The sequence below is a fragment of the Anser brachyrhynchus genome (assembly GCF_964034855.1).
Source record: "Anser brachyrhynchus genome assembly, chromosome: 4".
Taxonomy (NCBI): domain Eukaryota; kingdom Metazoa; phylum Chordata; class Aves; order Anseriformes; family Anatidae; genus Anser; species Anser brachyrhynchus.
In genome coordinates this window covers 78522532-78546871 of record NC_137698.1, presented here as the reverse complement: position 1 = coordinate 78546871, position 24340 = coordinate 78522532, and the positions used below count along the sequence as shown (strand labels likewise).

At 61.7% G+C, this 24340-nt stretch overlaps 2 protein-coding genes across 16 annotated transcripts in view; both read left to right on the top strand.

The window, feature by feature from the left end:
• Positions 1-3199, top strand: part of ZNF638 (zinc finger protein 638) — a 54616-nt gene extending 51417 nt beyond the window's left edge. For all 3 annotated transcript variants that reach the window (XM_080590625.1, XM_080590624.1, XM_080590623.1), the window contains exons 24-26: positions 1118-1210; positions 1979-2097; positions 2891-3199. In XM_080590625.1, the coding sequence (XP_080446751.1) occupies positions 1118-1210; positions 1979-2097; positions 2891-2950 (272 nt within the window). In that variant the 3' untranslated portion in view covers positions 2951-3199. The remainder of the gene's footprint in view (positions 1-1117; positions 1211-1978; positions 2098-2890) is intronic.
• Positions 3200-6035: 2836 nt separating this feature from the next.
• Positions 6036-24340, top strand: part of DYSF (dysferlin) — a 94988-nt gene continuing 76683 nt past the window's right edge. For 3 of the 13 annotated variants that reach the window (XM_080590350.1, XM_080590347.1, XM_080590341.1), the window contains exons 1-21: positions 9082-10372; positions 12447-12502; positions 12971-13062; positions 14498-14603; positions 15049-15453; positions 15622-15750; positions 16039-16101; positions 16225-16275; positions 16372-16402; positions 17553-17668; positions 17842-17968; positions 18140-18243; positions 19157-19225; positions 19302-19345; positions 19570-19652; positions 20796-20837; positions 21333-21448; positions 21735-21848; positions 22305-22482; positions 23033-23157; positions 23837-23943. In XM_080590350.1, coding sequence (XP_080446476.1) covers positions 9526-10372; positions 12447-12502; positions 12971-13062; positions 14498-14603; positions 15049-15453; positions 15622-15750; positions 16039-16101; positions 16225-16275; positions 16372-16402; positions 17553-17668; positions 17842-17968; positions 18140-18243; positions 19157-19225; positions 19302-19345; positions 19570-19652; positions 20796-20837; positions 21333-21448; positions 21735-21848; positions 22305-22482; positions 23033-23157; positions 23837-23943 — 3005 coding nt within the window. In that variant the 5' untranslated portion in view covers positions 9082-9525. Of the gene's footprint in view, positions 6188-9078; positions 10373-12446; positions 12503-12970; positions 13063-14497; positions 14604-15048; positions 15454-15621; positions 15751-16038; positions 16102-16224; positions 16276-16371; positions 16403-17552; positions 17669-17841; positions 17969-18139; positions 18244-19156; positions 19226-19301; positions 19346-19569; positions 19653-20795; positions 20838-21332; positions 21449-21734; positions 21849-22304; positions 22483-23032; positions 23158-23836; positions 23944-24340 lie in introns of those variants that run through there. The other 10 variants (XM_080590343.1, XM_080590348.1, XM_080590352.1 and 7 more) reach the window with 10 other exon arrangements.

Genomic DNA, 24340 nt, shown 5'->3' with positions numbered 1-24340 from the left:
CCTGGGCACGCAGCAGGCTGCTGCCGTCCGGTGCGTTCCTTCAGCAGCTTCCTGGTTTTCGTTAGTAGGGCCCAAGGCTTCGTTGCGTTAACCTTGCTTAAGGCGGGTTGGCGTTGAAGTTACTTGAACGCAGAACTGGAAAGAAAGCAGCTGTTGTTGATGTGGGTCTTTGCCGGATGAACTGTTCAGGTAGGCTAAAACCCAAACAACGTGCTTATCTTGTAGGAGAGACTGTCGAGCTCCCTGGCTCCAGAAGAATCCTAAAATGATAATTTAGATACTGCCTTGGAGCTGGTTCATCTGGTGACCAGGTCGTGGTTCGGGTTGGCTCTGTAACAAAGCTGTGTTCTGCAGTGGCCACGAAACTGGCAACGTAGTGAGTGCCCCTTATTAAAGCCAGGTGGCTTCTCCCGTGTTACGCTCTAGTTCCGGTGAGCCAAAATCACTGGAGAGAGTTAATTTTGCTAAAAGCTTTTGTTCTTTAACTCCTTTTCAGTTTTCTCTGATTTCATCAGTTTAATTATCTTCACGGGGAAGTGGAATCTGGTAATAAATGCTGTTCAGGCTGTTGGATAGAGAGGCAGGATAGCAGCAGAAGGCTGGGGTAGTTCACAGAAAGAAGGTGAATGCTGTGGAAGTGAGCTTCGTTCCGTGCTGCAACAACTTGCTGAATGCGATGGGTGTGCTGTTGAGGGCATTTTTTTGAAACAACAATTTGTTTTGTTATGTTTAGATCAAAATCCTGTTGTTGGACCTTGAGGTAGTTTAATTCAAGGAAGTCTGGTAGCTTGCCTTATGAAGATAATCACAAAGTTAGCGTGAAGTCACTGGTGAGAGCTCTGGAGCAGAGCAGCTGAGAGCAGCGGCGGTGCAGCTGCGAAGTGCAGGGCTTTTGGCCTCCCCAGCACACCAGTACCGTAACTGGGAGCCTTGTCCTCGGGGCTGGTGCCAGGAGTTCCTGAAAATTGCTCTGTGCAGAGACCAAAACGAGTAGTGTAGAAAGCAGTGAGGGCCATACAGATCGTTTTTGTTTCAAGCAGTAACGAACCATTTAAGCTAGGTCCGGGATGCTCTAAACTAGTGGCTGTCTGTGTTAATGTGCATTTCTGGCCTCCAGGAGATCAGCTGGGATCAGGACGGAAAGAACCAGAGCCTAAGCAGAAGAAAATGGCTTCTTTGGATGCATCAAAGGTGCAAAGTGCTCCGAAAGGTAACAACAAAACTAGCCCAAATGCTCCGTACTGTTCTGGTGTGATTCATGGCCCAGAATCTCTCTCACGAATGCAAGTTTAACATGTTTCTGCTGTTGGTTTCGTAGCAGCAGCAAGGTTAAAAGTTCATTTTACTAACATTTAATTTACAAAGACAGACTAATGTATTTCTAATTAGCACAGTTAATTGTGCTGGGATTAGAGCAGTAAGGAAACATTACAAGTTCTGCTACCACCGTTCTCTCAATGTATACAAATGAGGGAACTGCGTACATCATTATAAAAAAAAATGTGTGTGTGTATATACACACCGGGATTTTCACCTAAAATGCTTTTTAGACAAAACCATTGAAAGCATTTGAACTGCAGAAGAAGTTGCTAGGAACACATGGATCGTTGCCTGGTGGCTTGTGCAATGTTTTTGTGACAGAAAATGTTCACCTCGCGTGCTGTAGGACAGAGGTTAAGCTTGGCGAATGGGTTATATCTGAAATGCTTTATGTAGGGCTGAAAGACGTTAGGGTGGCTTCAGATCCAGAAGTCAGCTGTGCTGTTCACGGGCAAGTACAAGAACGTGCCCTTCTCCGTTTATTGGCAGTAGGGCAGGGGAGCAGCTCAGATTAGAAGCATCGTTTTCTAAATGCTGAAAAAATGTAGCCAACATCCCGCCAGTAATAACAAGTTATGCGGATTTGGCTAAAGGAATCTGATTTTTTATTTTTTTTAGCTGTGTTTTGTTAACATTGTGTGCTCTCTCTCTCTGTCAGATTTAGATTACCTGGTTCCGAAGGCTGGCTTTTTCTGTCAGATCTGCTCTTTGTTCTACGCGGATGAAACGTCTGTGAAAAATCACTGCAAGACACCGCTCCATCAGCAAAACATGGAGGTAATGCTGAAGCTTCTCCAAATGCGCAGGGGTTAAAAAAATACAGTTTTTAAAATGTGTGCTTCAGCGAGTGCTAACAATCTCCTGGTTGGCGTATGGGGCTCATGTTAATACTTCAAGGGGTTTTCATTTTAAACTCAGACACAAATATAACTCAGTTAACAAATATGTTGTTAATATAAGTTAACAAATATACAGTATAATATATATATTTTATATAAATATATAAATATATATTATATATTAAAATATATATGTATATATATATAAATAAAATACTATATGTAAATATATGTTATAAGCTAAGAAATATATTGTTAACTCCTGAAATTAGCCAAATTTATCATCTACGTGAGGCCTTCCTCACCTAGGATGTTGTGGGGAGGTGCTCGTGTGTGCACGAAGAGCAGAAAAGTGGGAGGGTATTTGTCAACGTAGGCTTTTCTGTGCTGGGCAGAATGAATACAAACGCAACCTGTGGTGAACTCTGAATTGCTATTTTCTATCTGATGGGCAGAGTAAGGTACCCAGCATCACGTGAACCCCCGATCCCTAATGTTTTGCTCTCTGCCCCGTGAAAATTCCATTCATCACCCTTCGGTGATGGTGTGTGTGTCTCCAGGGGTGGAGGGTGCGTATTGTTTGGTGCAGATGGCACAGTGCCACCTCCAGGAGTTTGCTGACATTTGGCTGATGCTTTTTTGAAATCTGCACTGTATTTAGAGCATGATCTTATTGTAGCCTGAGGAATGATGGAGGAGCATCTTTTCACTGGCTCTCCTTTTTTCTGCAGAAATTCATGGCCAAGCAGAAGGACGAGGGTAACAGTGGGGAAGAACGGAGTTCAAGGTGATCAGAGGAAAGAAGAGTTGTTTCAGCAAATTAAACTTAGGGTCCAGTCAATTTTGTGTATTTTGTTATGACTTAATTTGTAATTTTGTTTCAGAAGCAAGCATTCATGTTGTATAAATTTGAGCTCAGTATAGACGGACTAAAAGATGTATGGTGGCTTTGATTTGTATATCAAATCATCTGACTCGCAAGAGATTTCTTTTACAAGTGTTGACATGAAATAAATGTTCTTATTGTATAGTTAACACCAGGGGATGGTGTTTGGTGTGATTTATTGTGATCCACAGGGCTAACGAAACACAGCAGAGTGGGGAATTCACTCCAGAGATCTCTCTGGTGCCGCTTTGCAGATGACATTTCACATTCTTCGTGTGCTCCAGTCGTTCGCCTTCCTGCCCCAAGTCAGCGACCATCATGGCAAAGATTTCAGTGATAACAAGAGGGGCTCGATCGTGCTGGGCTTTCTCTATCGATTTTTTTCCTATGGCCTCCGAAGTCTCACGGTGAAGCAGGACTCCAAGACTGAAACCATCAGGTGGAGCAAAGCCTGTAGCAGCGCCGCAGGAACGTGTCATGCCTGCGGTCAGCCAGGGACGTCACTGTCCCTTGCTCTGTCCCTGGTGAATGAGTTGCCTGTTTGTGTTGGGTTGTTCTTTTTCCCCTGCTTGTTCCCGTCTGGGGGTAGAAGCATGTGGAGCGCTCTGCAGCACGGCTGAACTTTGTAACCTGCCCTTGAATGTTGCTCTCTGATCACTCTGGGTCTCTGATTCAGCATTAACAGCACGCCAACCCAAGTCTGGATCAAAATTACCTTTGCTTTGAGCTTGCATTTTTCACCCAGCCTCTTGAAATTTATGTCAGAGTGTTGGCGGTTTTTTTTTTTTTAATTCGCTGTTGTCACTGCCACTCCTTCCAACGTTGGATCGGTGCCTTTGGCTGAATTCGCTCCCTGGCGGTGAAGTGTTCTGCTCCTGCATGTCCAAGGCGAGTGAGGCAGCCTCTGGTTCTAGGTGACGGCGATGTTACAGGCCGTGCTTGTACCACAGCTGGTACAAACCTCTCGTGTTCAGACCTCTGGTCAGTAAAGCACCACAATAAACAACTTGATAGGGAGCACCCACAGGCAGCTGATGTGCAACACGTTCCTCTATGGGAGGTGATTCCATGAAGTCCCTTGGATTTGCTGGACCTTGCTGCTTTGAGATAAGCACGTGCAGGAAGAGGTGTGAGTAGGCACTTGTATCTCATGCACAGAGGCTGTTGAATGGTGCCGAGCAGCCCCTGAAGCCAGCAGCGGTGTGCGCGCAGAGGACAAAGCTCCGCTCTCCACGCTCCAAGCCGAGGACCCGGCTTCGGGCTGCTCCCGGAGCAGGGGTGCTGTGTGCCACGCGGGTTACCTTTGCAGATCATGGAGTTCTGTTTGTGACTTCAGTTACTGTCGGTTGGGATTTTTGTTTTTTGCTTGGGTCCCTCGGTGAAGAAAGCAGCCGTGGGCGAGCTCGCTGCCTGACGTGCTGGTGAACCGCGAGATTGCTGCGTCCTGGCAGGTGCAGAGCCCCCCCAAAAGATGAAAGTCTCAGAAACGTGCAGGAGGGAGTTAGACAATCAAATCCTTGGCAGGCCAGGGAGCGTGATTCGGGGTAAGAAAAGCCCACGCGTCTGCCGCCTCCTTTTCTCTCTCCCTTGGATGCCGGCAGGGGCTCTGCTCATTCCAAGCAGGAGCAGCGCAGCCGAGGCCGGCGTGGTGCTGTTTAACTCCAGACTTACCGGGTGACTGCCGCTCTTTATCGGTGACTGTTGGTTGTATGGTTCATTTGTAAGAGAACTGCAAATTTCTGCCTGAAATAACGGGACACAAACTGGAATTCAGTGGGAAGAGCCTGTAATAAGCAGCATTCAGCGCCGGGCTCCCCACGGCTGGGTCCGGCAGAGCTGTGCTGCTGAGCGGCCCCCGGGGCTGCTGTTTGGGGTGGGGGCTGGCCCCTTCGGCCACGTCTCCGCAGTGCTGTTGCATTTCTTCTCTGACTTCTCTGCTCGATGCTGATGCCCCGAGCTGTGCTGTGAGTCCCTGAGGCCGTGCTCGGCTTGGGGGGGGGAACGGGCTGCCCCCCCTGCAACCCTGGTATCCGCTGCTGTGCTCCCGGTTCTGCTCCGCGTCCCCTTTGCCTCCCTTCGCGCCCCCCGCGTTTGTGCCTGGCCCTTTCCTTCCTTCCAGCCCCCAGCACCTTGCGCGCAGCCCGCCAAGCGCTGCGGCTGCCCCGCGATCACACGCTGCTTAATCCAGGAACGTCGGGAAAATAACATTTTGTTCCCCCCTGCGGTGGTGCGGAAAAAGGGAAAACGGGTTAAAAACTGCCTGCGTCTCGCTCGCCGAGGGAGCCGTTACTTTCCCGGCATTGCCCCCAAAACCGCTCCTCGGCTCGTCCTGCGGCGAGCAGCGTCTCGGAGGCAGGGGCTTTATTTCAGAGCTGCTGTTTGGGGGGGGGCTCCCCGCGCCCCCCTCCCCTGGGCACAGCTCCGGGGCCGCAGCCGCAGGCTCCTGGCACTTTTGGGTGAAATCCACGGGCTTTTGGCGAAGTTCCCGGGTGTTTAGCTTGGCCTGCGCGCGGCCCCCAGCCCCGCAGTGCCAGGGGTGGGGGTCCCAGCTCCTTCCTGGGGGCTCTCGCAAAAGGGGCGAGGGCTGAGCGGGGGCCTGGGGGGCTCCCGGGGGGGGCGCAGGGACAAACCAGCCCCCCCCCCAACCCCCAAAAGGGAACAAAGCGGGGTGCAAAGGGGACAAAGCAGCTTTTGGGGTGGTGGCCTCTGGGTGAAGCCCAAGGCACAAACTGGGGGGGTTCTTGGGGCACGGGAACGGGGCAGCCCTTACTGGGGCCGGGGGGGGGGCATCGCGGGGGGGTCCTGCCCGTGCTGGGAGGGACCCCCCGGAGCCTCCCGCTGGGGGACCCGGCCCCAAACAGCCCGGCTCAGAGAAGGGGCGGGGGCCGTGGGCGCCCCCGGGTGGGGAAACTGAGGCGGCCCCGGGCTCCCTTCGCCTTTAAGGGCCGGGGGGGGGGCCTGGAGGGGGGGGGGCCGCGCTGCCGCAGTGCGAGGGCGGCGGGGGGGGGGGGCCCGGGGCCGGTAACGGGGCCGGTACCGGGGGTTAACGGGGCGATGCTGCGCGTCTTCGTGCTGCACGCCGAGAACCTCCGCACGCCCGACGCCGACATCAGCGATGCCTACTGCGGGCTCGTCTTCCAAGGTGGGGCCGGGGGGGGCCGGGGGGGGCCGGGGGGGGCCGGGGTTGGTGTCTGCAGCCCCCTCCCCCCCCCCCCCATGCTGGGCGTGCCCGGGGGAACGGCCGGGGCCTGCTGGGAGAGGGGGTCCCGCTACGGGGGGGGGGGTGTGGGGGGGTCCCGGTATGGGGGGGGGGGGGTCCCATTATGGGGGGGGTCCCATTATGGGGGGGGGGGCCTGGTATGGGGGGGTGTGGGTGTGGGTGTGGGGGGGGTCCCGGTATGGGGGGGGGGGGGTCCCATTATGGGGGCGGTCCCATTATGGGGGGTGTGGGTGTGGGGGGGTCCCGGTATGGGGGGGGGTCCCATTAAGGGGGTCCCATGCATGTGCAGGGGTACCGCTGTTGGGGGGGGGCGTGGGTGTTTGGGGCTCTCGGTACAGGGGGGTGTCCCATTATGGGGGTCCTGTGAACGTATGGGGGTTCCAGCATGGGGGGGCGTGGATGTACGGGGTTCCCCCTATATGGGCAGGGGGCTATTATGGGGGTCCCGTGCATGTGTGGGGGTCCCAGTATGGGGGGGGCATGGATGTACAGGGTTCCCAGTATATGGGGGGGGTCCCGTTATGGGGGGTCATGTGCATGTGGGTTCCCAGTATATGGGGGGGTCCTATTATGGGGGTCCCGTGCATGTGGGGGGGTCCTAGTGTGGGGGGGCATGGATGTTCAGGGTTCCCAGTATATGGGGGGGGTCCCATTATGGGGGTCCTGTGCACATGCGGGGGTCCCAGTACGGGGGGGGGGCATGGATGTGTGGAGTTCCCGGCACGGGGGGGTCCCATTAAGGGGGTTCTGTGCGTGTGCAGGGGTCCCACTATAGGGGTGGGTATGGATGTGTGGGGTTCCCAGTACGGGGGGGGGGGGGTCCCCACAAGGGGGTCCCGTGCATGTGTGGGGGTCCCGGTGCCGGCTCCTGTCAGCGTGCAGGGCCCTAACGCAGGGGGCCCAGCACGGGACTGCTGCGGGGCCTTCCCAGTTCGTGCGGGGCTCCCAGTACGGGCCTGCCTCGGGCCTCCAGCCCCCCCCCAGCAGCCTGTCCGGGTGTCACAGAGCCACCCACAGCCCCCCCCTACCCCCGCGCGAGGGGGGCTCGGGGGGGGGCCGGGGGCACATAGCTGAGCGGTGACCGCAGCGCAGCACCGGGGCTATTTCTGGGCCCTGCGGCTCTCGCGGGACGGCGCTGCCCGGGGGACGATGGCCATGGGCCTGCGGGGTCCCAAATGTCCCCCCCGAGGGGTGACGGGAGAAATGAGGGGGTGTGCGATGCGTCACGCCTGGTTCGCGATGCCCCGGGTGTCTTTGGGGTGAAAAAATGCCTTTTTATGGCTTGCTGGAGAGGGGGGAGCGTGTGTCAGCGCTCGTGTGCCTGTGTCCTGCAGCTGTGCCGGGCTCTGCGGCCGGGGGGGGACTTCGGGGGGGGACCTTCCAGTGGCAGGAGGTCCCCGTCCCGCTGTCACGGTGCCCAGTCGTGGGAAACCCCCCGCCTGCAGGGCTCAGCTCCAGCTTTTTCTTCTTTTTCCCTTCCGCCCACCCTCGTCCCGCTGGCAGCGCGCAGGGGCTGTGACGAGGGGACACCCCCTCTGCTCTAGGGGTGGGGGTGGCAGCGGGGATGTGCTCCCCCCACACTGGTGCGTGCTGGGCAGGGGGCTCGGGGCGGGGGCTGCCTGCGTCTCACCCCGTGGGCAGGGTTATGCTTGGGGACCCCTCAGGGCACTCCGAGCCCCCAGCCAGCAGCGAGACCCCCCCAGCAGCTCTGGTGCTGGTGCGTCCCCATGGATGTCACAGCGTCCCCAGCAGCGTGGCACCCCCAGGTCCCTGATGCAGGGAACAACCCTGGCTTGCTCCATCCCCGGGGTCCCCATGCTCTGCATTCGGGGGGTGTCACCCCTGGGGTCTGGGCACGTGGCATCCTCCGTACCCCGAGGGCTGCTGCCCCGGCATCCCCGTGGCTCCCGGCACCCCCAGGTGTCCCGGTGCTCGGTCTCCTGCAGCATTTCCAGGTCCCGGGGCTGTGGCATCTCCAGGGTTTGTAGCATTCCTAGGGCCCGGTGCTTTGTCATGCCTCTCGCTTGCGACATCCCCAGGTCCTTCCGCTCGGTTCTCCTTGCAGCTTGCAGCAGCCCTGGCTTGCTGAACTCCCTGTCCTGCTACTCCAGCATCCTCAGAGCTTGCAGCATCATCCCCGGCGCTCGGACACCCCTAGCTCACAGCAGCCCTCTGCTTGGGCATCCCTGGGGCTTGCAGCATCCCCAGCTCACAACATCCCTGATCCTGGTGATTTGCTGTCCTCTGGGTTTGCAGCGTCCCCAGCCCTTAACAACCCCAGGATCCTGGGGCTTGAAGCACCGCCGGTGCTTGCGGCATTCACTGGGTCCTTGTGTCCAGTTATCCCCCAGTGCTCTGTTATCCCAGTGCCTGCAGCACCCTGGGGTCCCAGTGCTCCGTTATCCCTGGTGTGTTCTTATGCTGGAGCTTGCAGCATCCGGGGATCCTGGTGCACCTCTATCCCTGGAGGTTGCTTATCCCAGAGCTTGCAGCAGCCCCGGTCCCTGTGCTCTCTTGTTCTAGGGTGTGCAGCACCCTTGGGTCCTGGTGCTCCATTATCCCCGGTGCTCTGTTATCACGGAGCCTGCAGCACCCTTGGGTCCCGGTGCTCTGTTATCACGGTACCTGCAGCACCCTTGGGTCCTGGTGCCCGTTGTCCCGGGGCGTGCAGCACCCTGGGGTCCCATTGCGTGCTGTTGCAGGACGTGCAGCATCCTGGGGTCCCGGTGCTCCTTTATGCCCAGTACTTGCTGTCCCGGGATGTGCAGCACCCTTAGGTCCTGGTGCTCTGTTATCCTCCGTGCTCTGTTATAACGGTGCCTGCAGCACCCTTGGGTCCTGGTGCTCCGTTATCCCTGGTGTTTCCTTATCCTGGAGCTTGCAGCATCCGTGTATGCTGATGCGCCTCTATCCCCGGTGCCCGTTGTCCTGGGGTGTGCAGCACCCTAGGGTCCCGGGGCGTGCAGCACCCTGGGGTCCCGTTGCCTGCTGTTCCAGGATGTGCAGCATCCTCGGGTCCCGGTGCTCCGTTATCCCTGGTGCTCTGTTATCACGGTGCCTGCGGTCCCGGTGCTCCGTTATCCTGGTGCCCTCTTGTCTCGAGGCGTGCAGCACCCTGGGGTCCCGGTGCTCCTTTATTCCCGGTGCTCTCTTATCCCGGGGCATGCAGCACCCTTGGGTCCTGGTGCCCTCTGTACTGGGGCGGGCAGCACCCTGGGGTCCCAGTGCTCCTTTATCCCCGGTGCCCTCTGTCCCAGGGCATGCAGCACCCTTGGGTCCCGGTGCTCCGTTATCCCCGGTACTCTCTTATCCCAGGGCATGCAGCACCCTTGGGTCCCGGTGCCTTCTGTACTGGGGCGGGCAGCACCCTGGGGTCCCGGTGCTCCGTTATCCCCGGTGCCCTCTGTCCTAGGGCATGCAGCACCCTGGGGTCCCGGTGCTCCTTTATACCCGGTGCTCTCTTATCCCGGGGCATGCAGCACCCTTGGGTCCCGGTGCCCTCTGTCCCGGGGCGTGCAGCACCCTTGGGTCCCGGTGCTCCTCTATTCCCGGTGCTCTCTTATCCCGGGGCATGCAGCACCCTTGGGTCCCGGTGCTCTCTTATCCTGGGGCGTGCAGCACCCTTGGGTCCCGGTGCCCTCTGTACTGGGGCGGGCAGCACCCTGGGGTCCCAGTGCTCCTTTATCCCCGGTGCCCTCTGTCCCAGGGCATGCAGCACCCTGGGGTCCCGGTGCTCCGTTATCCCCGGTACTCTCTGTCCCAGGGCATGCAGCACCCTGGGGTCCCGGTGCTCCGTTATCCCCGGTGCCCTCCGTCCCGGTGCTCGCAGCCCCCCGTCCCCTGCACCCCCCGCCGCCGCCGCACCGAGGCGCTCCGTGGCACCGCCCGGGCGCCTCCTCCAGCGGCCGGGGAGGGCCGGGGCGGGGGCCGGGGCCGGGACCGGGACCGGGGCCGGATCCTGCCCGGTGCGGGGCCCGGCCTGGCCTCTCGGTGCCCTGCTCGGCCTCCCAGCCATGCTGCGCTGCGTGCTCCAGCGAGCCAGCCACCTCCCCAACCTCGAGAAGGGGGACAGGCAGAGCGACCCGGTGGCCAGCCTGACTTTCCGAGGTGAGGGCACCCCAAATCTGCCCTTCGGGGCTTGGGGCGGGGGTGTGTGTGGGGGGCAGGATCATTGCTTTGCCTGCATCGAGTTATCCCCGCCTGCAAACTTTTTTCTGCAAAGCCCGGGGTCCGCGGGGTGCCCGGACAGGACGTACGTCCTGTCCGGGCACCCCGCGGACCCCGGGCTTTGCAAAGCTCCATCCTTGCCCCAGATCCTTGCGAAATTCCCAGGGGACCCCCACGCGCTCCCCACTACCACGCTGACGTTGATCCCCTCCATCCTCGTCCTCCAGCACATCCCGGTGCCTTGCTCACTTGCGTTGCACGTCTGCCGAGGACGGGGGTCCCTGGGGTGGGCTCTTCCCCCAGGCTTTCGGGGTGTGCAAAGGGGGGGGAGTGAAAAATCCCATTGAAAAATCCCATTGCTTTGGTGGTAGCGGGGATTTTCCCCCGGGGAGGACCTGGGGACGGTCGTTCGGCGCCGTCCCCAGCTTGTGGCACAGCGGGGTGACCCCATGGGGCGAGCACCGGCAGAAAGCGGGGCGGTGCTGCAGGGCGCTGCGCCCTTGGGTGCCCTCTTGGTTGCTTTCGTGCTTTGCTCTGGTTAAAGGCTTTTAATTGCTAGTACGGGATTTGTGGTAAATAAATAAATAACCCCGTGTCTCGGGGTTCGTCCCGTTGCTGTTGGCACGGAGGTGATGCTCAGAGGCTTTCCTTCGGCCGCGCCGGGGCAGCGGGGCGATGCCTCTGCACCTCGAAAGCGCACGTTGGGAGGATGTTGTTTCTTTGGCACCCGCTTCCTGGCGGTGGAAAATGTCCACTTTTAGAAAAAAAATAAGGAAAGGAAAGGGATGATGAGTGGCTCCTGACCAAGCCTTTCCTGTGCTGTGCTGGGGGTGGGGGGAGCGCGGAGCTCCGAGGTCCCAGGGGGTTCCCTGGGGTGGGCTCCATCCGATGCAGAAAACAGCTCACGGCCAGACCCTGGGGGCACGGGGGAATTGCAGGGTTGTGCGCAGCCCCGTGTCTGCGGGACGCACTGAAAGCAGGAGCCGTGCCTGATACGAGGGATGTTCAACGTCTCCGAGGGATGTTCAACGTCTCCGAGGGATGTTCAGCGTCTCCGGTGCTTGAGGGTGTTCCCAGGGCCGGGCACCGTGCGGGGACGCGTCCCGTGGGGCTGCCTGCCAGCGCACGGAGCCCTCCCTCCTCCCGCTGGCTTAGCTCGGGGCCGGAAGGTGTAGCAGTGGCTCTTTAAAATCTGAAATAGGAAAAGATTAATTTGGCAATGCTTTAAAAAAAAAAAACACACAAAAAAAACCCAACCAGGGGGGCTGTTCTGAGTGCGTGGTCTGGGCTCCCCGCCGGCACCGCGGTACCTCTCTGTGCGCACATGGCACCACACGGCGGGACGGGGCCGGCGGCCACCCGGGGTCCCGCGGGCTTTGAGTCACCGCTATTGTTCTCGTGCTCTTCCTTTTCCTCTTCCCCTGGGCTCGCGGCCGTCCCTCGGGGCCGAGCTGGCGTGCCGCCGCCTTCGGTGTGAACCCAGGGCTCCGGGTTTGGGCGGGGGGCACCGTGGGCTCTCGGCGCTGGGCTGCGCTCAGCCGCTGCCGCCTGGCTCCGCGGGGACAGGACGGCTCCGTGGGGACGGGGTGGCAGCGTCCCTGCCCTCGCCTCCTGGGGGTGTCTGTGCCACCCCCCCCCGGTGGAGCCCATGAGCTTCGCCCCTGTGCCGTGCAGTGCCGGCTGGGGCAGGAGCGAGGTGCGGCGAGGGGCTGTCCCGCTCTCCGTGGTGCTCTCCAGCCCAAAAATTCTCCCCGGAGCTTATACAAAGGGCGGCAGAGCCTCCTCCCTGCCCTGCCGTGGGGAAACTGAGGCATGGCACAGCGAGAGGGTTGCCCGGGGTTTTCCTGGGGCTCACGGGGCAGTCCCAGAGCCCAGCCTGTGCGCAAGGTTTGGCCTGATCCTGCCCCTGGGAGCCTCTCACCCCCTCTGCTATTCCCCCACACACACACATTGTGGGGGGGGATCTGAATTTTGGGGCCGTTCCCCTCAGACCCATGCGCGTTGCTCCCCACAGGCGTGAAGAAGAAGACAAAGGTCATCAAGAACAACGTGAACCCAGTATGGAACGAGGTGAGCACGGCTCCATCCCCGGCCCCGTGAGCCCGGGACTGTCTCGGTTCCACGAGGACGCAGGAACGGTGCGGGACACATCCTGCCGGGGGCGAGGAGAGCCGCGAGCTGGCTCCGCACGGCCCTTTGCTCCAACCTCTTCCCCTTCCATCAAGATCTTATCAGGGCCAAGCACGCAGATTAAAAGAAACCGTATAAAAATACAGCAGCTCGCAGGGAAAACAAGTGGTTTACGCATCAGCCTGGCCCAGGGGAGGATATTTTTTCCTTCTAACCCTGACCCCTGCGGGTCAAGGTTAAAAAAATGGCTTTTGGCGAGCGAGCAGTAACGCAGTTTCGGTGCAGAAACGCTGCGTGCCAGCTCCCGTCGGTTTTCTCCTTTGCTTTTTAACCCGTAGCAAAAACCTAGGCCGGGTTTTCCTCCTGCAAAGGCAGCTGATGCCCGCTCCCCTTTTCCTCCCCCCACAGGGCTTCGAGTGGGACCTGAAGGGCACGGCGCTGGACCCTGGGTCCGAGCTCAGCGTCGTCGTGAAAGACCACGAGACCGTGGGGAGAAACCGGTAGGAAAAGCACCGGGGGCGAGCCCCACGCTTGCCTCCCCGACTCCGTTTTGCAAAGCCTCGGGCGTGCACTCTGTGCACGCCCGAGGCTTTGCAAATCGGAGTCGGGGGGGGGGTTGTGTGTGTGATATCCAGGCGCTGAGGATGCTGGTGGGAGGCGAGCGCCGCATTGCTGGGCTGCTTTGCACGACATTTGGGGAGAAAAAAAGCTGCTCGGGGCACGGAGTGCACACACAGGGACCCTTGTGCCGGCCGCCTCTGCTCGTGGCGATGCTGGTGCCACCAGGCCACGGTGATGGGGTGCAAGGCCGAGGAGGTGCCACGGCTCTTTTTGGCCGGGGTTTGGCCGGGGCTCCTTTTGGCCAGGCTCTTTTTGGCTGCTTACAGGGGGGAAAAAAAAAAAAAAAGGTTGGAATCGATTGATTTGTGGGCAGCCCGTGGTGGGAAACGCAGCTCTGCAGCCTCTGGGACGGGGAGGATGGCCCTGGCGCGACCGATTCCTGCTTCCAGCGCCGGTGCTGATGCTGGATCTGCTGGAAATTGGGCTCGGTCCAGCTCGGTGGCTTCGTGTGCTTCTATAAATAGAGGGGGGCAGAGGGGAGGAGGCTCCGGCCCTGGTGCAGGCAGTTCTCGGCTGCCTGCGGGGGGGTGCAGCTGCTCCTCTGCGCGCCCACGGAGCCCCCGTGCGGAGCCTCTCCTGTTCGCTGACCCCTTCCCCGCTGCCTTTTTGCCTTCCCTTCCCTACGGAGACGGCACCGAGCTGCCCCTCTGCCGGGGCGCTGCCCCAACGGGGGCGATCAGCGGCGACCCCGCTCCTCTTGGGGGGCGCAGCCCTGTTTCCGTGACTGTCTGCAGAGGAAATGGAAGGAGACGGGGAGGGGAAGACGGTCCTCTCCCTGTGGGAGAAGCGTTCGGCCTCTCGAGCCCTCCTGAAGTGGTGGGGAAGGAAACGGGGAGCGGGAGAGGGGGCGGCGGCAGCGGCTGTGGAGCAGCAGAGCTGGGCTGGGCTGACCGAAGCAGCCACTGCGAGAGAATCCAGCTTGATAGGGGAAACTTGATACATCCAACTTGATAGGGGAAACTGGCTCCCGCGGTGGTTTAAAATCCGCCTGGGTATCACGGGGAACAGAAGCCCGTGGAGAGCTTTGATTTTGTGGACTCCCCTGCCCTGCTGAAGCCCCCCGAGCCATTTCTTTCTCCCTTTTTATTCTGGGTGCAGCTGGCACAGAAAGTCCATCCAAGGAGCTGACAGCTCCCCGCTCCTCAGAGCGGCCTTCCCGGTGCTTTTTTTGTGCTAAAAAGGGCACAGAGTCCCCCGAAGTCCCCACGTTGTCTGAGCAGGGCAGGCAGCCCCGAGGCTCCGAGCGTCCTCCCCGGCAGCGTCCAGGTTCCTCGGCCCCTTCCCCCGCTGACCCCCGGTGCTGTCACCCCCCAGGTTTTTGGGAGAAGCCCGCGTGCCCCTGCGCGATGTCCTGTCCTCCCCCAGCCTGGCGGCCTCCTACAACGTCCCCTTGCTGGACACCAAGAAGCAGACCACCGGGGTGAGTCCCTGCCTGGGGGCGGCCGTGCCATCGCTGCCATCGCTCCCCCTTAAGCTGCCCCCTTGGTACGAAGTCAGAAGCAGCCTCTTCCCCCCCCCCGGGGCTGCGGGGAGAACCGACCTCAGGTGTTCCCATGTGGGCAGCGGCTTTTTGCCCTGCCAGCCCCCCCCGGGGCCATCGATAACCCCGTGGCCCTGGCCCCCAGCCTGGCAGGGCCCCAGTTCGGGACCAGCTTCCCCATCCTGGTCCCTTCAGCTTCGGTTCACCTTCCCACGAGCTCGGGGGGGGGGCAGCAGGAGGACACCCCGCTTGCACGGGGGCTTGCACGGGGACCCCGTGAGCTGTGCCGGGGGCTCGCCCCCTGCATCCCACGTGGGACCCCCTCCTCTGCGCCTTGCAGGCTGGGGAGAGCTCTGTGACACCTCTCCTCTTATTTTTTCCCCAGGCTTTCCTCATCCTGCAGGTGTCCTACACCCCCCCTCCGGGCGCTGCTCCCCTCTTCCCTCCTCCGTCCCCCCCTGAGCCGTCGCCGGGGGCTGCCGAGCCCGACACGGTCACCGGTAATGAGAGCGCCCCGCGTGCGGCACGGGGGGACGCGTCCCCTATAGCCCACCCGAAGCCCCCTCAGCAACCTCCCCGCCTCCCGCCCCGCGCAGAGGCGCCCACCGAGGAGGAGGAGGCTGAGGACCGGGCGGCGACGGGGGACGAGACGGAGCCCGCGTCCTCGGGGCCGGCGGGGTCTGAGCCGCCCTCGCTGCCCCGCAAGCCCCCGGTGCACCACGTCCACGGGGTGAGGCGGAGGAGGAGCTCGCCCAAAAAGCCCCTGTCCAACAAGCCGCAGGACTTCCAGGTGAGGCACGGCCGGGTCTTGGTGCATCCCTCTTGGGGGACCCGGGTCCTGGTGCATCCCCTGTGGGGGTCCCAGGTCCTGGTGCACCCCCATGGGGGACCCGGGCAGCACCCAGTGCCCACCCCGGCTGCCCGCTGAGCCCCTGCCCTTTCTCCCCTCCTGCCGCAGATCCGGGTGCGGGTGATCGAGGGCCGGCAGCTGCCCGGGGTTAACATCAAGCCCGTGGTGAAGGTGACGGCCGCGGGGCAGACCAGGAGGACCAGGATACGCAAAGGCAACAGCCCCTTCTTCGACGAGGTGAGGCCCTGGGGGGGGTGTCGGGAGAGGCTGGGGGGAGCTTTGGGGGTCGGGACCTGAACGGAGGCACCGGCACAGCTCAGGGGCTGGGGTTTGGCTACCAGGGGCTGCAGCCCAAGCTGCAGCAAGAAGATGCTTTGGCTGGCCGAGCGTCCCCTGGCTCCGTGCAGGGCCCATCCTGGCCGCCTCCCCGGGGTGTCCCAGAGCCCCATGTCCCGGCAGGGCAGCACGGCTGGGTGCACGGGATGGCGGCGCTCAGCCCTTTGCCGTGCTCCCTCTGCCCTGCAGACCTTCTTCTTCAACGTCTTCGAGTCGCCGGCCGAGCTGTTTGATGCGCCCATCTTCATCACGGTGAGCTGCTCCGGTTCCTCCTGGGGGGGAACACTCGCCCTGTCCCCTCCCCGCTCTGCCCGGGGACCCGTCCCTGTTCCCAGCTCGGTGCTGCGCTCAGTGCTGTGCCTTCTCCTCCCGCAGGTGGTGGACTCCCGGTCCTTCCGGACGGACTCGGTGATCGGGGAGTTTCGGGTAAGGGCGCGCTCACGCCTCTTCCCCCCCACCCCGTCCCAGCCTCTCGGGCTCGCAGCACGGGGCGAGCGCTTGCTTTTGTCCTGTTGTTCACAGATGGATGTCGAGACCATTTATTTGGAGCCGAGTGAGTTCAACGGCTGGGGTCGCCTGCTGTGGTGGGGGTTGATCTCTCTGGGTGACATTTTTTTGGGGTCAAACATAGGGGAAATGCACGCAGCCCTCCTGGTTATCCCTGGATGCCTGTACCAGAGGGGCAGAGGGGGGGGTCATGAAGGAAGGATAAAGTGGTGCTTATCAAAAATTTCCCACCCAAATCCCTGCAGAGAAAAGTGGGATAGTTAGCCACGCAGAGCTAAGACCTACAAGGCAGATAAAGGGAAGTGCGGGGTGCTGAAGGGGCGGCCTCATCCTCCCCCAAAATCCGTAGCAGCTTCCCAGCAGGCTCAGAGGGAGCAGGGCTCCGGCAGACTGCCTCCTGCAGGTGTCCTGGCCTCTGGAGGGGTGCTGAGTGGCACTGACTGGTCACCAGAGGACCAAGGCAACCCCTCTGGTTGTTCCCAGGGGCACGAACACTGCACCACCAGTGGCACGAGCTTTTTAGGGTACACGTGTCTGCTCCCTAGTGACTCGGGGGGAGCCTGTGCGGGCTGTGCTGCCAGCCTGGAAGATCGCTCCCCTTCCCCTGCTGTAGCTCAAACAGCTCATTTGAGCCCTGTCCTGAGGCTGTGCCCCAAGACAGATCCATCTTGTGCCGCCTAAACACGGCTGTGGTGGCTGGGTCGGGGGTAACGCACCTACCTGGACACCCCTGGGGCTTGGTGTGACAGCACGAGCAGACCCGTGTGTCACCTACACTGTGCAAACCCGTACAAATCTCACCTACGTTGGGCAAGCCCAGTACAAACACCTTGGACAAGCCCTGACCCCCCCGGGTCACTTGTAAGGGCCTGCAGGGGGTGACCGATGGGTGACCAAGGCACAGCCACGCACTGATCTGTGGAGTAAGGCAACAGAAATGCTCTGGTGGCTGCCGTCTTGCTCAATATTGTACCTCCATCTTCGTTATGCTGAAAGAGAGGACGTGGAGACGATGCCGTTTCTTCCCTCCACAAAGCCAGTCAAATCACACCTCTGTAAGGCTGTTCGTCTACCAACTGCTTTGTTACACCCATTTGTTGTTTTTTAAAAACCAACCCAAACCACAAAAGCACCCTTGAGGCCTCCCCCTGCTCCTGAGGCCCAGCAGTGAGTGTTAATTCATTCCCCCCCCCCAGAGCACGCCTTCCTCAGGAAGTGGCTGCTGCTCTCCGACCCCGAGGACTTCTCCGCGGGGGCCAAGGGCTACCTGAAGGTCAGCCTGTTCGTGCTGGGGCCCGGAGACGAAGCTCCCGTGAGTATCGGTGTGGGACGGACGGCCTGCCCGGGGCTGCTGAGCCCAGGGGAGCCGCGGCCTCGACCCACCCCGGTCTCAGGTGCTGGGCTTCGAGCTGCGTGTGGGGTTTTGCTGCTCCTGTCGGGGCTTTGAGGAATGACTTGTTGGGTTTTCCTCCTGTTGCCCCACAGCTGGAGAAGAAGGAGGTCTCTGAGGACAAGGAGGATATCGAAGGGAACCTCCTGCGTCCCACCGGGGTCACCCTGAGAGGGGCTCACTTCTGCCTGAAGATCTTCAAAGCTGAGGACTTGCCCCAGAGTAAGTGTTTCCTCGTGGCAGACCCATCCCATGGCGTTGTGGAGAGGAGCAAGGTGCCGATGAGGAAGCTTCGCCCTCAGCCTTGTCCCCGGGACCTCGCCGACGTGGTGCACGGGGAGACGGGTGTCCCCGCGGGCTCGCAGCCCTCCCAGCCCCTCTTTCCCCCCGCAGTGGATGACGCCGTCATGGACAACGTCCGGCAGGTCTTCGGCTTCGAGAGCAACAAGAAGAACCTGGTCGACCCCTTCGTGGAAGTCAGCTTCGCGGGCAAGATGGTGAGCGGCCGGGGAGGGGTCCCCCGGGCTGGGGACATAAGGGTGTGCGTGGCACGCCGTGGTGGCAGGGCCGTGGGGTGTGTGGCACGCCATGGTGGGTCGTGGCACGCCGGGTGCACCGCGGTGCTGTCTCCGCCGGGCTCTTCGTGGTGCTGTTGTGTTAGAAATGAAGGTGCTGAGGCTGTGCTGGGGGGAAGGGGATAACACAGCAGCAAGCTCCCAGCCGGGGGTTTTCTGCTGCTCGAGCGGGTGTTGGCTGTCCCCACGTCCCCCTGCCACCAGCCGGGATGTGGAGGTGGCTCCGAAGGCTTCGCAGGGCCCCGTCCCGCTCCCTTTGCTGCTCCAGACAAACCCAAACTGGTGCCTTCACGTCCCGGAGCCACTCTCGGGCTGCAATCTGCAGCAGCAGCGAGGGGCTGAAAGCCTCTGCCCTGCCCTGGAGGGGCTGGGGTCTCACCTAGTACAGGGGCAGGGGGTGGCTTTTTGGGGGTCCTGGGCCGAGACCCCCGAGCAGCCCATTGCGCCCTCTGCCTCCTGCGCAGACGGGGTTTACCTGCCCAATGCAGAGCCCCACGGGCCGGAGCCATTGAAGGGAACCTTTATTTTGGGGATGTGAGACTTCCCAGCTCCGCAGGGAGAAAAAGGCACCGAGCGGCTCCAGGGATGGAGTGCAGGGAGCTGGGGGGCTCCCTTGGCGTGGGGCTGGGTCGGGGGGGACCTGCAAAGGCCTGGGCAGGGAGATGGTGCCCGAGGGAGGGACCCAGCCTGGTGGAGGAGCTGAGGTGTCCTGGTGGATGGGGCACCCGGGAGCTCTGCTTTCCTTAAGGAAAAGCTCCTGGGGGGCCGTTAGCCAGAAGCAGAAATGCTGCGGCTGCCTGGTGGCCCTGACCCCATCCTGCTCCCCCACCTCCAGCTCTACTCGAGGATCCTGGAGAAGAACGCCAACCCCCAGTGGAACCAGTGCCTGACGCTGCCGGCGATGGTGAGCGCCGTGCCCACTCCCGGCTGCCCCCCAGTGCCCCCTGGGGCCGCCGCTCACCGCTCCGCTCTCTTCCCAGTTCCCTTCCATGTGCGAGAAGATGCGGATCCGGGTGACCGACTGGTGAGTGGGGACGTGGTCCCAGGACGGGGACAGGGTGCGTGAGGGCGGTGGAGGGGGCACCAGATCCCCTTAAAACCAGGGAGGATCTGTGGGGGTGGAGATGCGCTCACGGAGCAGGGGATGCTTGGCACGGGCCGTGTTTGGGACGAGACGTGGGATGTTTTTGGGATGTGGCCGTGTTTGGGACGAGACGTGGCCGTGTTTGAGACGTGGCCGTGTTTCAGGGACCGTCTCACGCACAACGACATCATCGGCACCACCTACCTCTGCATGTCCAAGATCTCGGCGCCCGGCGGGGAGCTGGAGGGTAAGGGCGGGCGGCAGGATGTGGCCCACGGTGCATGACCACGAAGGAGTGCTGCATGCTCGTGGCTGAGGTTGGCGTTGGCTTGGAGGAAGGAGCAGCCAGGAAGGTCTCTGCCAGGTCACCGGGGCTGGGGGAGAAGCAGGGGGACGTGGGCAGGGTGCTGGTGGTGGCTCCGTGCTGTGGCCTGCTGGACGTGGTCCCTCCTGCTTGGTGGCCCTACAGATCTTCAGGTCCTTCTGGGGCCATGGGGAGGGGTGGCTGTGGTGCAGCTGGGGTTTTGCGTCCTCTCTTGTGACCAGAGGTGACTGCAGGTGGTGACAGCGGTGTCGCTGGCGCAGGAAGATGCCACCCGTGCATGCTCCCCCTGATGGCTCCTCCTTAGGTGGCATTTAGGGGCTGTTGGGGTGGGGGCTGAGGTCCGGCCTGTGCTGAGAGCAGTGCTCGAGGTGCCAGGAGCCTCCCCGAGCGAAGGGCCACCGCGGAGGTGCTGGCAGGGACCGGGTGGGTGATGCCGACCGTGTCACTTGTGCTGAGCAGGGAGGGACGCGGGATGCGCTCGTGGCGATTTCTCTGCTCGCAGGGCTGCTGCGAGCCACGGCGAGGCTGGGGCAGGGGCTGCCCTAACGTGCACGAGTGCCCTGCTGCTAACGAGCCTGGTGGCGCCTGCTGGCCTCCTGGGCCCTCGCTCTGCTCCCTGCAGCAGCCCGGCACAGCGAGCCTGCGCCGCAGCATCCCCAAGCTGTGCACGTGCACATGCTCCCTGCGCTTTCCCACTTTGAAGTGCGGCTCCCGGGCTGGTTTGGAGACGGAAGGGGGGCCCGGGGAGGGAGAGGAGGAGGCTGGAAGGGGTCTGTGGGACTGGCAGCCCCCAGCTGAACCCTCCCCCTGCCCCTCAGCTCCATCTGGCTTCTGCAACGCATGGAGCATCCTTCAGGAGCATCCTTCATCCCTCGGGGCTTTCACACGCGCCCTGCAGCCCCCAACCAGCCTCCCCCTTTCTCTGTTGGCACCGAGAGCCCACGGCAGTGCCGCCTCCTCCTCCTCTTCCTCCTCCTCCTCCTCCTCCTCCTCCTCCTCCTCTGTAACCCGGCGCCCTCCTGTGCGCTCCTCCTCCTAACCTCTCTCCATTTCTTTGTGCTTCAGATGAGTTTCCTGCTCTCGCGAAGCCTCTGAAAGCCGCAGACCGTACGTCCCCTTAGCCTCTCGGTTTGCAATCGCCGCCCTGGTAATTTCTTTTCCCGCTGTCGTTGCCGTCGTTAGGGCCGGAGCGTTGGCCAGAGCTGGGAGAGCAGCGGCTGCGCCGTGCCCGAGCACCTCAATGGGGGGACCTCCTGCCCCTCCGGTGTCCTCCCCTTGGTGGCTTTGGGATGTCCCCACGGGGCAGCGATGGTTTTGTGGCGGTGTGTTGTGTGCTGAGCTTTTGGGGTCCAGCGCGGTGCTTGGGAGCTCGGAGCAGCACCACGCAAAGGGTTTCTGCTGCTCGTCTGCTTGAGGTGCCCTAAAATCGAGCGCTGCTCTTCCGAGCACTGTCCCATGGCCTGAGGCACCCCGGGGCTGCTGTAAGTCCCTGGCAGCTCCCAGGCTCGCAGGGCTCGCAGCGGACACAGCATTTCGGTGGCCACCGGGCACGACCGCGAGGTGCCCGCGGGTCGCTGACGGCTCCTTCCCTGTGCCCTGCAGTGGACGACGGGCTGGGCTTCCTGCCGACCTTCGGGCCCTGCTACATCAACCTCTACGGCAGCCCCCGGGAGTTCACCGGCTTCCCCGACCCTTACGAGACGCTCAATTTGGGAAAGGTGAAGTCGGCTTCTTTCCAGCGCGGCCGGAAATAAGCTAACCTTCCTCCCTGCCAAAAGCAAGCTGCTGCTAACCCGAACCGGCTGCGTTACCGGGAGCCTGCCCTGGCTCCTCCCGCTGGCCGAACCCTCCTGGTGTCGCTGCGCTGCCCCACGCGCTCCCCGCCTCCGAAGCGCTGGCAGAATTGCTTTGCCCGATCTCGCCCCTCGGCAGCGAGGCTGAACAAGCGGAGAGGTGCCGGGGACGGGCTCCTGGGTGCTGACCCTGTCCCTGGTCTACCCCAAGGGCGAGGGCGTCGCGTATCGCGGCAGGGTGCTGGTGGAGCTGGAGACCAGGCTGGTGGAGCACGTGGAGCAGAAGGTGGAGGACATCTCCGCCGATGACATCCTGCGGGTGGAGGTAACGGGGTCTGCGTGGTCTGTCACCGGGTCCTGGCGGGGGCTGGGTGAGGGATGTGAGCAGTGCTGTGGTGTCCTGCAGGGTGGGTGTCCCCTGCTGTGTTTTCATCCCACGGTGTCCGGCTTGCTCTGAGCTGCTGCGTGGTAGAGAGCACACCGCAGTGAGCACGGGTGGTGGGACATTTGCTCTAAAAGGACACCGGTCCCATCTCAGGCGCCGTTGCAGGCGTGTTCCTGCTGCTCATTTCTCTAGGATTAACATCCGTTCTCCACACGGAAAGCTCTAGCCTTCTCCTCTGTCAGGTCCTTCCCAAATCTCACCCCAAATTCCCTCAAAGCGCTGCGTCCTCATCCCTGCCATAACCTTTTCCATCTCGGAGGCTTTGCCGGGTTGGTGTGTGGGGGCGGTGGGGGTCTGTGCGTAGACCCCACGGCCCCGTCCCCGTGCCTGTTGCAGAAGTACCTGCGCCGGCGCAAGTACTCCCTCTTCGCCGCCTTCTACTCGGCCACCATGCTCCAGGACGTGGACGACGCCATCCAGTTTGAGGTCAGCATCGGCAACTACGGCAACAAGTTCGACAACACCTGCCTGCCCTTGGCCTCCACCACGCAGTACAGCCGGGCCGTGTTCGACGGTGAGCCGGGGGGTCTCCATCCGCGGGGGGGCTTCGCGACCCGGCTGGATGTGGACGACGTCTGGTGGGCTCTGTCTGAGCAAGGGCTGGGACCAGGAGGACCCCGGAGGTGCCTCCAGGCTCAGGCACTGTGTGAAGACACTGGTGCACGTGGAAGTGGGTGACCAGGGAGGCGTGGGGAAGGCAGGACAGCTCTGGGCATGGAGCGCAGAGCAGTCCCCGGCCCTAATGGTGCCCGTTTAGGGTGGCCCTTCCTTGGCTGCTGCGGGGCTCTGGTGTGAGGTGTCCTCGCCACGCTGTGGTTGTTCCCCCGGAGTGGCTGCAGGGAGGTTCATCGCCTCCATTTGGCCCTCGCTGCCCGCAGCTCTGCTGCTCATGGGTTCTGGGAGCAAGGTCCCCATCTTCCTGCTCCCGGAGCACCAACCGATGGGCTCCTGCCCACGGCCAGATGATGATGCGCTGCCCTCCTTCACCTCTGCTCTGGTCCCGAGCAGGGAGGTGCCCGTCACCGCGATGTCCCGAGCTCTCACCCGTGTGTTGTGCCCTCCAGGCTGCCAGTATTACTACCTGCCCTGGGGCAACGTGAAGCCCGTGGTGGTGTTGTCGTCCTACTGGGAAGATATCAGCGCCCGGACTGACGCTCAAAACCTTCTCCACCACGCGGCAGACAGGCTGGTGAGTGCCACAGGGGCAGTCCTGTCTGCATCCCACCTGGGGGCACAGGGAGGGGACGGAGGCCATCTCCATGCTGGGTCAGGTTTGGGGTTTGCTGGGACATTGGGGTCCCAGGTGCCCTGCTCAGCCATGGAGTGAAGAGGGGAAAGGGAAATAAGTGTTGCTTGGAAAAGCCCTCGCCTGTGGAGCTGCCTCCGCTGGTGTCGGAGCCTTGGGGTGTGGGAGCCCCAGGATGAGGAGCTGCTGCAGGGGCCAGCGGTGCGGCAAGCCCTGGGCTCTGTGCTTGCCAAACCCCATCTGTTTCCTCTCCTTCCGTGGCTTCCAGCTGGTGCAGGGGTCAGCACGGTGCTGGATGGGAAGGGGGGGCCACCCTCACCCCCGTGGGGTGACAGCGGGGTGCTTCGCTGTGCCACCCGCCGGGGAGCCAGCGCAGACGCAGGAGGCAGGGCTTCCTTCAGCTTCTGGGCTGTTTATGGGATTTCTTGCTGTGCTGCGTGGTCGTTTCCCCTGGGGAGCTCCAAGAGGAGCCAATCCGGGGGTGCTGAGCGCTGGCAGGGCCAGGTGGGAGTTCCTGAGTGGGGAGCAGCCCTGGGTGCTCGCCAGGAGGGTCCTGGAGGTGGGGAGGAGTGGGGTGCCAGGAGTCCCCCCGTGCTGCTCCTCACCCCCCTGTGTCGTGCAGGAAGCCAACCTGGAGAAGGTCCAGCTCGCGCTGAAGGCCAAGTGCTCGCCGAGCGAGCTGGACTCCCTGGGCGCCCAGCTGCTGGCTGATATCATCGCCGACTGCAGGTATTTCTGCGAGCCTTTCCATGCCGTTTATTGCGAGGGCGCTTATTTATCTTGGAAGGGACGACTTCTCCTTTTTAATTTTTTTTTTTAATGCTGAAAAAAGGCCGGTCATTTGCTAATGTTTACTTCAAAGGTTGCTGAGCCAAGGCACGGAGTTGAAAAGGTGACGGTTAAGGCAAGTCGTAAATCTCCAGCCCTCGCACGAGGGCTGCAGCCCGGCGCACATGAATGAGCCGCGTTGTGCCGCGGGGCCGGGGACGGAGCCCCCGCTCTGGGGGGGTCGCCAGGGCCAGGAGCCACCCCCTTGGTGGCTTCCCGAGGTGTTTTGTGTGTGCTGTGTGTGAAGCATCTCTGTGCGGCACCCGGGGGCTGTTGGGCTGTGCCCGTTGTGTGTCCG